Source organism: Lepidochelys kempii, chromosome 21 (assembly GCF_965140285.1).
Source record: "Lepidochelys kempii isolate rLepKem1 chromosome 21, rLepKem1.hap1, whole genome shotgun sequence".
NCBI classification, from domain to species: domain Eukaryota; kingdom Metazoa; phylum Chordata; order Testudines; family Cheloniidae; genus Lepidochelys; species Lepidochelys kempii.
In genome coordinates this window covers 9,035,464-9,046,790 of record NC_136400.1, presented here as the reverse complement: position 1 = coordinate 9,046,790, position 11,327 = coordinate 9,035,464, and the positions used below count along the sequence as shown (strand labels likewise).

The 11,327-nt window shown below is 48.1% G+C and overlaps 1 protein-coding gene across 1 annotated transcript; it reads right to left on the bottom strand.

Annotated features, from left to right (window-relative positions):
• Window positions 1-1,460: 1,460 nt before the first annotated feature.
• Window positions 1,461-8,987, bottom strand: LOC140901200 (gastricsin-like). The gene is given in 10 exon segments (XM_073319606.1): window positions 1,461-1,618; window positions 3,109-3,207; window positions 3,692-3,839; window positions 4,293-4,415; window positions 5,247-5,446; window positions 6,083-6,105; window positions 6,108-6,200; window positions 7,684-7,801; window positions 8,299-8,449; window positions 8,929-8,987. Coding segments are annotated over 10 exon segments (1,167 nt in total). The 3' UTR covers window positions 1,461-1,465.
• Window positions 8,988-11,327: the final 2,340 nt, after the last annotated feature.

Here is an 11,327-nt window from a genome sequence, read left to right as displayed (position 1 = left end):
GCATCAGGAGTTGGATTTCTGGTCACCTGATTCAGTTTCACACCCCAGTGAAATTAAAGGAATTTTTGTCTTATCTTTCCCCTAAATATTGCTATGACTACAGGGCCAGATCTCACTGCAACTGTCTGCAGCTTCCCCAGGTTGGTATTGCAGTCTTTGCTGTCCGGATTACTTCTCGTCAGCCACTAGGTTGTATGCGGTGTTGTTGCAGCCTTGTTGGTCCCAGGATATTACAATGACAAGGAGCGGGGGGATATTTTTTACTCTCTCATCAACAGAAGTTGGCCCAATAAAAAGATAATTCCTCACCCACCTTGTCTCTCTTACTTCTAGAGTATCAGACCGCTAGATGGCAATATAGCAGCACTGATGTCACCTTACATAAGGCATTGCCTACAACTATCACCTTCTCCATTTGTTCTATAGGACAAAATCTGGACATTGCAACATCTAGATGTGTGGTTGCAGGTTGGGATGGATTCCAATACCTCCAAACTTTGGGGAACGTTCGAATCCAGAGTCAAGTCATGAAGCCCCGCTCTGCCCCGCTCTGCTCTCCAATTTATTTGCAAATATACACGAATGATTTCATGAAAACATTCATGCGTGCGCTCGAATGGGGTGTGCTTTGGGCACAGTTAGTGAAATGTTCAGGAACAGCTCGTGATTATTCTTGTGTATTTGTGAAAAAGCAACAGACACTCCCGTAGGCTAGTGAACAATCAGCGACTGCTCAGGTGTTCGAGGAGGCTGTGCAAGCTGTTTGCAGCTCAATTCTGCATTGAGGTCCCAATTCTGCTATGTATTTAAGCCCAGGCGTGAACATGGACCTCAGTGGGACTTTAGCATGGGCTTAAACACTTTGCTGTTTGCAGGGGGTCTTAAAGCAATTCTGTGCGTCATACTGCTGCCTCAGCGAAGTGATCATTGATCTGTGATAGCAAAGCAAAGGTTTCTGTACTCTTCATTGGCCTCCTGATGAGACCCTGGCAGCAGAGTCTCCTTCCTCCAGACAACAGGGTGGCAAAGATCCACGGGGTGGGGAGAAGATGGTACATTGAGGCAGAGCATGAAAGAGAAAGGAAGGGGAGCTTGCAGCATGGAGAGACTGAAGCTATAGAGACCCCAATAACCTCCCCCAAACGCTTTGTGGCAGATGCAGGGTGTCAGCTTGGTTGCTGTTATCTGACCTTGCAGGACCATTACAGGTAGACCCTGAGCATTGTAGCAATAGGTGTTGCTCTCTCGCACCCCCTGGGCAGGAACATCAAGACAGACTTCGAGGTATACATTGATTTTAACAATTTATTGCAGCAAAGGTTATTATTACTGATTGAAAGAAAGAAAAAGAGAGCCCAGAGGAAGGTTAGTTCAGAAGAATCCGTCCACAGGAACTGAAAGGAACAGAAGCATGTGGAAAAAACAGACAAGCTGCCCAGCCCAGCTCAAGTGATGGTCAGGGTGTCTAAGCAATGGTGGCAAAACCGATCCTGTTGTTGCCGATGTCGTAGACGGAGCAGTACTGCCTGAGGAAGACGTCTCCCAGGATCCAGAGGGGCTGCCCGTTCTGGGAGGGCAGGTATGTGGGCATAACCACAGCGGAGCAGTAGCCATTGTTCTGTGAACCAAGGAGGTAGGACATGATGAATGAGGCTCAGAAGGGTTGGGGCATCATGAGCACAAGGTGGATGGGAAACTGAACAAATTACATCCAACCCGCGTAAACACCCCCCTACTTCAGCGCCCTCTGTGGGGATTGTGAGAATGCAAATGACAGGCTGGGCTGTTACACAATGGGTAAGGAGAAGAAAAACGGGACTGCAGCGTCCCCAGGCCCATACAGCTCTGCTGACACCCGCTTCGTTGCAGGAGCCAGCTCAAAGCTGCCCCCCTCATCTGTAAAATGCACCACAGGCTTGTTGATGCCAGCCTGACAAGTTATTTATTTATTATATTGCCACAGCACCTACAAGGGGCTCCACATACTCCAAACACACAAGGGGAGAAGATCTCAAACTTCTGCCTTCTTTATACCCACTGTTTGCATAGCATCAGCCTCCTCTCTAGCTATTCATACAACCTGGCCACCTGTATCCATCCTTCCAGCCATCTAGCACCGTAACTAACTAACTCTCTCAATATGGGTGGGGGATTTTAAAGCCCCAGCTGCTGGAATCTGGAGAAAGCATGAGAGTCTAAGCTTTTTTTTTCTAAAGTACATTTCTAGTTCTGGTCGCAAAGAAAAGCTTGAAAAAGTGAAGCAAATGTGTCTTAAAGGCTCAGAATTCAAAGGCAAATAAAAAGCACCCAAAATGTATTGGTTTAAAGATCTCAGGATTTGTAAGTGCATTTCATTATATTTACAGCCTCACACATGATCTTTATATGCTTGCGGTTGGCAAAAGTGCAAGTATCTCTCAATCTAGGTATTTATACCACATTCACCATTGCTTTATCTGAACTGCCCACAAATGTCTATTTTATATAAACAAGGAGTCAGAGTCTCTATTGCAAAAAGAAAAGGAGTACTTGTGGCACCTTAGAGACTAACCAATTTATTTGAGCATGAGCTTTCGTGAGCTACAGCTCACTTCATCGGATGCATACCGTGGAAGCTGCAGAAGACATTATATACACACAGAGACCATGAAACAATACCCCCTCCCACCCCACTGTCCTGCTGGTAATAGCTTATCTAAAGTCTCTATTGCAGTCCATTCAACTATACCAGTTTACACCAGCGGAGGATCGGGTGCAAAGAAATCTGTTATTCTTACTCTTCTGTTCCACCTGTCATGATTCTTTGCAGCCCCGAGTCCTGTAGTCTGGAACTAACTCTTTGTGCCTGCTCTTCACTGATTCTCCATCTCAAGCCCAGTCTCAACTGGAAACATCCCTTTTCTCTTTTGCCTGTATCTGCTCATTTTTCTCCCTCTCCTCGTGATTAGCTATGTGGCACTGCAGTGCACTGCACTGTATGATATCATATCATCAGAAATATTTCCACACAGTCCCACTACTGGCTAAGAATCCTGGCTCTCCTCTCTGCCGATCAGATTATAAAGAGACGTCAGAGGAGCTCATCCCTTCCAAACCCATAATACGTACGCTGAGGATGTAGGCCGAGGGAGGCAGAGGAAATGAAACTCCATTGATGGTGAAGGAAATGGTGGGCAAGCTCTGGACACGGCTGCAGTCAACCACATACTGTGAAAGGAAAGGCAGGGTCACATGAACTTCCTGTACCAGCAGAGAGCTGGGACTCTGGGAGGGATGCTGTAGCACTGACCATGAGGAGGTTCCCCGGCCTCCGCAGTGCACTCGGCACTTTCAGCAGATAGAAAAGCTGATTATCAGCCTCATTCCTTCCTCCACCCAGGCTCTCATAAGCCCTAGGGGGCCGTACTCAGCTTCACCAGGCCCACTGTGCCGTGCTTCTCAATTCCTGGCATTCCATGAGCATAGAGCAGTGGTTCTCAACCTCTTTACCATTGTGGGACGCATACGCAGCTCTCTGTGTGTTATGTGGGTATCATCCACACAATATATATACTACCTCTATGACCCAGAGGACGTCACAAGGGCCACAGTTGTGTGCTGATTGAGCTGTCAGCAGCCCGTGGACCACGGGTTGAGAACCACTGGCATAGAGATATCATCAGCGACTCTGTAGTGCAGCTGCTCCACCTACCTCGCCGTACTCATTTTCCTGAGCACCTACATGCTGCAGGAAGTAGTTCATGAACTGCTGTGGGATGGTGAGGAGGGAGGTTCCGGTGTCCACGATGGCCTGACAGCCCTGGCTGCACCAGCCTGTTGCCTGTCCACCGATAACGAACCTAAGGAGGAGATAAATGCAGCAGGGCTCACGGTGAAAACGTGGTATGCACTCTCTTTGCTGCACATTGAGCCAAGGGTGCGAGGCTCCCCGTATAAACGAATGGCTTAAGGATCCTTACTCAGCATTGCCTACCTGCGAGGAAGCCAGGCTTCAGTGCTAGCTCTTGGGCCAAGTTATGCCTTGTGTTGCACCCCTGCAATCCCACTGAGCTCTGTGGGGGAAGTATGAGTCAAAATAAGGGCAGAATTCAGGTCCTTACTTTGAACCCCTAGAGCCATGAGTTTTCCTTGCTCATGGGGGCATCAATGCATTTTATAGTGAGGATGATAAAGCCCCCTCCTGAGCTGCGTGCAAGGGTCAGACCCAGCGATATGGCCCCACATGTTCAATTGCAGAAGCCCACTACAGACAATGAATGATTTCGAAATCAGGGATCGAAAACTCAACTCACTCATCAATGCCGATCTGCCAGTACAGCTCTTGAGTGACAGGAGCCCAGTGGATCTGTCCGGAATAAAATCTGCTGTCTACTCCTCCAAAAACGACCTCCCCGCCGTACTGAGAGCTTGGCTGGCTGTGAGCACAAAGGGAAAGTATCAGCTACACACAGTAATCTCTAAATGATCTACCAAAGACACTGTATATCTGGCAGGATTAGAGACTTTCAGTAGCTCTCCAGACTTAAAAAGTCAAGAACATCATTCCCTGCCTTGTGATGAGGATTTGTCAGCATACAGAAAAGCCCCTTCTTGATTGTCTTTGGTTTCTCAACAAAGCACATGGGTCTGAGACAGATCGACAGTTAACACAGGGTGAGGGTTGGGGTTTTAACTCAAGGTAAATTAAATGTAAACATGCAAACAAAGGAAGCGTGTCCCTCTGGCTCTTGACATTACCTACATTCACAACACAATACAGCCAAGACCAGTGGAGTGCAAGGAAGGGAGCACCACACGGGCCATCACAACCGACAGTGGTTACATCAAAAGTGATTTTCCACTGAATGCATTCGATGAAGTGAGCTGTAGCTCACAAAAGCTTATGCTCAAATAAATTGGTTAGTCTCTAAGGTGCCACAAGTCCTCCTTTTCTTTTTGCGAATACAGACTAACATGGCTGCTACTCTGAAACCTATCAAAAGTGATGGCGTCCTCGGCTAGAATTTCTACAGCTGATTATGTTACCAGTGAGAAGAGAAAGGAGACACACAGAGAGTGTGGATAGTTGAGGCAGAGAGAAAAAGAGGGGGAAAGAAAGATAAAGAAAAGCAAAGATAAAGCAGGGAGAGAGACGTGAGAAACAGAGAGAGAGGAGCCAGTGTGAGCTCTTTGGGGCCTGGACTGCCTTTATTTCGTGGCACTGAAATAAATAATAGGATCAATGGATGGATCCATTGCTCCGTTACCTGCACAGATAGAAACTGAAGATTGGCTGAGAAAGCAGGTTTTTCTGCAGCATCCCTTGCAAAGCCGTGGTAACGCCTCCTACCGCCAGGCTAGGGTAAGCCATACCCAGAATGCAATCAAAATGAGCATAAATGAAGTTGGTGCCAGGCTCGTTTTCACTCAGACCGAACTCCTGGTTGGTGACGGCGATGTTCTGGAGCTAAAGAGAGGGCGGGAAAGTGTCACTAAGCCTGTTTGCAGCGGTGGTGTAGCCGTGTCAGTCCCAGAATATGAGAGAGACCTGGTAGGGGAGGGAATAGCTTTTACTGGACCAACTTCTGTTGGTGAGAGAGACACGCTTCCGAGCTACACAAGAGCCTTGGGTAGGCTGAAAGCTTGTCTCTCTCACCAACAGAAGTTGATCTAACACCAGATCCCACCTCACCCACCTTGTCCCACTGATACAACCTCTGAGGCATGGAGAGGTAGAATGCTTCATGGCTGTCATATGGCCGAGTGGCATCACTTATGCCATTCAAGGGTCTCCTTGTCACCCCTTCCACGAGTGGGGGGCGGGGGCACAGGGAGCTGAGCAGCTACCACAGCCCTAAAGGTGAAGGGAAGCTTCCTCAGCGGTGACTCACACCAGTATTAAGGGACCGTGAAAGGCCTCGGATTAGTAGCCACAATCTGCCCCAGGGCCTGGTTCTCCTCTCACTCAGAACAACTCCATTGTGAGAGGGGAGGCAGGGCTTAGGGATTTGTGGCAGAGTGTCGCCCCAGGGCTCTGTGTCAGTAGGTTTTGGCCAGAAAGATCCTAATGATTGTTAGTTATCACTAGACTGACAACACTTACTGTCATGGTGTCATAGCCGAAAACCCGGTGAGACTGCCACTGCCGTACTGCAACGAGAAGGTCTGCCCGTTGGATGAGTAGGTGGAGGAATGGCTGGGGTTGAATCTTGCGTGGTTGCCTAGAAATACAATGCAATTTTACCACTAGTTGTCCCCCCATCTTGCTTTCCATATAAATATGTATTCACATATTCTGTGGTCTCAGAGTTAGCGGATCGGAGTGGGAAACCAGAGTCCTGGGTTTGAGTCCCAGCTCTGAAGGGCCGAAGTTAGGGTTGCCAACTTTCTAATCGCACAAGACCAAACAGCCTGGCCCCGCCCCTGCTCAGAGGCCCCGCCCCTGCTCAGAGGCCCCGCCCCCACTCACTACATTCCCCTTCCCTTGATGGCTCGCTCTCCTCCACCCTCACTCACTTTCACGGGGCTGGGGCAGAGGGTTGGGGTGCAGGATGGGGTGAGGGCTCTAACTGGGGGTGCAGGCTCTGGGGTGGGGCCAGAAATGAGGGGTTCCGGGTGTGGGAGGGGGCTCCGGGCTGGGGCAGGGAGTTAGGGTGCAGGAGGGGATGAGGGCTCCGGCTGGGGTGTGGGCTCTGGGAATGAGGGTTTGGGATGCAGGAGGGGGCTCCAAGCTGGGGAGTGGGGCTGAGGGATTTTGGCATGCAGGTGTGGGCTGCAGGTTGAGGCAGGGGGTTGGGGTATGTGGCAGGGAGGGCTTTGGGATGGGGGGTGCAGTCTCTGTGATGGGGCCATGGATGAGGGGTTTGGGGTACAGGAGGGGGTTCCGGGTTTGGGGGGAGGGCTCAGGGCTGGAACAGGGGGTTAGGGCAGGGGTTGGGACTCAGGGTTGGGGCACAGGCTTACCTCGGGGGGCTCCCAGTCAGCAACACAGCTCCCTGCCTGTCCTGGCTCCATGCTGCACCCCGGAAGCAGCCAGCAGGTCCAGCTCCTAGGCGGGGGAGCCAGGAGGCTCCGACTGCTGCTCTCGCCCACAGGCACTGCCTCCCCCAGCTCCCATTGTCCGTGGTTCCCAGCCAATGGGAGTGTGGAGCCAGTGGTCGGGTCGGGGCGCAGTGGGTGCCAGGACACATAGGGACTAGCCTGCCTCAGACCCACAGCACCGCCAACCAGACTTTTAATGGCCCGGTTGGCAGTGCTGACTGGAGCCACAAGGGTCCCTTTTCGAGCGAAAACCAAACACCTGGCAACCCTAGCTGAAGTCGGGGAGCTAGGATCCCTGACTCCTGGGTTCTATTTCTGGCTCCATCCCTCCGGTTACCCATCTGTAAATTGGAGGCAGTAACACTTCCTGAATAACCACGGAGTTTGTGAGGCCTAAATGATGCCTGGAAAGTGAGTTGCAGTCATCTGGTGAAAGGCTCAACAGAAGGGCCAGGTATTCATGATTCATTATAGGGGCTATTTTATATGTAGATCGGCCTTCAGAATCCAGTTGGCTGTGGCTTCTTGACTGATGAAAATTCGGTATGAATTCAGTTTCTTAGGAATCGAGCTGTCCTGAGGACGTATCTCTGTGCATTAACTGCAGGCTCTAATCACCTAGAAGCAAAATTCTTTAACAGCCAGCCGGGATGGAATACTCACTGCAGGCCTGGCTCTGGCAGTACGTAGAGGGCACCCACAGGTTGGAGGAGCCGGTGTCGAAGAGAACCAGGAAGTTCTGGGGCGGGGTTCCAATACCGATCTCCCCGTAGTAGGATGCCTAGAAAGGGCATATTGCAATATGAATTCCAACAGAGGTTCTGACAGTGAGCCACTCTGAGCTGTGGTGTAACTCCCCATGCAGCCTGAGAGTTACACCAGGAATAACGCTGGTCCCTTGTACACTCTGGAGAACAGACAGTAATCCCCAAATCAGATCAATTTCCTAATTCTTCAGGATGGTCACTGATGGCTGGGCGCTCACAAAGGGAATGGGACATTTGAGTTCCAGACGCACCCCTTGGCCAAATGAACATGAAATGTGATGAGAAGCCCGTCAAAGATCTTGCAAGTTGGGGGCATCTCCTTTTGCACATGGGATAAGCCATGTCCCTTAAAGATAATGTATCCTGTGGTGACAGGGTCCATGGAAGAGAGATGAACAGAGAGTGATTTGTGTTGGTAGAAAGAAAGAAAGAAAGAAAGAAAGAAAGAAAGAAAGAAAGAAAGAAAGAAAGAAAGAAAGAAAGAAAGAAAGAAAGAAAGACCATTACTCACATCCATATACGCCATTGGTTCAAAAGCAACATTGTACTGATTGAAACGGTACTTGCTGGCTGGATCGGGTTTGTGGTGCTTCAGATAGTCCACCAGCACTCCCTTCTCCTTCATTACCTCTCGGATAGTCTTGCCTTTCTTGAGAGTCAGTCTGCACAGAATGAAGAGAAGAAGCCAGGGACTCAGCAGGGAAATTGCTCATCCTTCAAGCATTTGCTCATCTAAGGACCCAACCATGATGCTGTTCCCTAAACTTAGGTCCCCCCACAGCTAATTATGTTGCCACTCACTGGGCTTGAGAAGCTGTGGCAATTAAAGGTTAGCCCTGAACTAGCACTCACTATAGACAGGGACTGTTGTGTTTAGCAGCATGTCAGCTGCTGATGGTTAATTGTAGAGTTTGCCCTAGGGTTAAGCATGACTAGCTGTTGGAATGTCCTTGACTTCATTGAGCGTTTAACATAGTATTAGTTACCGCGGCTCTTCGAGGGTGAGTTCTAACACGACCTACTCTGCTAGTGATAAAGCCAGGTATGGCCTTGCCGCATACTTGTGCATTGCTCCAGCTATCTAGCTGGCTAGTGAGCTACTCTGACCACAGTCACCACCGTAGCCTCTAAGCTGAGATACTCACCTCACCAGCCCTCTGAGAGCTGGAGGAAAGCCAGGGCCAGGATGAGCCACTTCATAGTTCCTGGTTTCTCCACCAACCAGCTCCTATACACGTTGGGCACTGCAGCACAAGTGAGTTGAAGTCTAGCATCCCTACTTTTATACCCGGGGCACTGCCCCATGGTGCCCTATCTGTTTATACTTCAGTTTCCCATATCACTGCACTCACCCAAGGTCAAAACTTTCTGTGTGTTTTCTTGCCTTAAGTATGCTAAGAAAGTCCTTACAGCTCCACTGACCTTTCAGTAAAAGCAAGTATAGCCAGTTACAGTAGCATGAGGTGATTAGGATCTGATAAGGAGGAACAAACTTGCCGATAGATTAGGAAGAAAATTGGGGTGATCAAGAAGTCAAAAGACTCAGTTATTTTAGTCACCTCAGTCTAAAGTTTCTTTCAGAAAATAAAACATCCATTAGATGGTGGGTGTGTTTATAAAATTAAGCAAAATGGATTTCATTTATGAGACACTTCACCAGAGTTTAAATATTTCAGTCCTTGTCCATGCTGTGAGGTGAATTCTGCTCTGATTTAAACCAAAATGAGTCTGGAATAACGCCACTGAAGTCAACGGCATTACAACCAGATCTACAACCTCAATCAGAGCATTCAGCTCCTGTGGCTTTTAAACCATTTAAATGAAAATAACATGTTTTTTAACGTGTTAATGTAAAATTTTTGTAAAGTATGGGTTATGCCCTCTTCTAGTGGCTGGTTTACGTATAGGATAACAGCCTACTTCTGTCATTTGCTCACGAAGTTACTCCTTTAGCTCAAGTAGTGGTCGGGGTATGTACTTTGGTGCTGAAGTTTCCAGATTCTAAATACTGTTAAAGAAACATCTCTGACCTCTGCTGGTCTTGATCTTGATTTGACTGAACAAGGTTAAAATAGGGTTAGAAACAACATGGTCTAGGCTTTACAGGACTGTCTTAGTCAGTCCTCCAAGGCAATCCCACAATGCCATACAGAGCATGCATTTCTAAACTAGAAAGTCAACCCCAACGCCTGTCATCTGATTTCACATACAAATAAGGTGACTGACATATTCATTTGAATGTCCAATGCTTTACATTATATATGGTTTTGTAATTTGAATGCACAAGCATTCAATTCAATTGTATTTGGGTGCTTTGCTGTGTCCAGGCTGATATACCAGAATCCACGCATTGTTAATCCCATCTGGGCCGGTATAGTTGAGTTTGCATGCTCTCAGCATGGAGAAGGGTTATCCTAATGTAACCCGCACACCTTCTGAGTGTGGTGTTCTGTCCGACCTAGTGGCACCAAGACCACTTAAGAGAGAGCGGTAAAATGAGTCTACTCTACAACCTTAGCTAACAGACTTTAGCTTATGCTGTAGACTCATGCACTAAGCTCCAGAGGCCCCAGGTTCAATCCTGCCCGCTGATGACCAGGGTTTGTCAGCATTCTACTAACACATTTTAATCCACACTAAGTTTTTAAAGGCAGTTTTGGAAATTGTGCTTATCAGTCCCCTGCTATTCAGTGGGAGCGGACAGATAAGATTTGTCCTCTTACTCACTCCAAGGAAAGTTATCAGTCACAAACTGAATAAACAGTGGCAAAGGTTCACCTTGATTTACCAGGTATGTTTTGCTTAAGAAAAATCCAAGAAGGCTTTTTAAGAGCTCATGAAACAGAAAACAGCAGGTATGGAGTCTACAGGGCCCAACAAACCCATGTGTCCTGAGGCACAGAAAAGTGGTAACTTGCTATTTTCATTTCAGCCTCCCCTCTTGCTTCTTCATGTCCCCTTTCATTCACCCTCTCAGCCTGCCTGTCTACCTGCATTACTGCTTACATGGTCAGATTTTTAAGGCTAGAAGGGATCGCGATGAGCATCTAGTTTGACCTCCACCATAACCCAAGCCATAGACTGTACGTCTTTTAGAAAGACATCCAGGCTTGATTTAAACCCTTCAGGCAATGGAGTGCCCACCGCGTCCCTAGATAAATTAGCCCAGTGGTTCATTTAACACTCATTTAAACAAGTACACCTTATTGCTAATCTAAATTCATCTAGTTCCAGTCCACCAATTGAATTTCATTATGTTTATGTTAAAGAGCTGGCTTGCATCTCTTCCCCCAACATGGTCTCCGACGCTATAGTACCTGACCACTCCCCAAATATTGAAAAATAGAAATGTCTTAAGTTATTTCCATGGGCCTATGATGATTGCCAAGGCAGGTGCTCCAGGGACAGACTGAGGACTTGCAGGTTCCCCTGCCCAGTGTTGGTGACAAGTGATAGATTAAATCACCTGAAGGGAATTCAGTCTTCAGGCTCCCCACTTCTAACACACTTCTTCAGTATAAAAGTTTGGTCAAGAGAAGA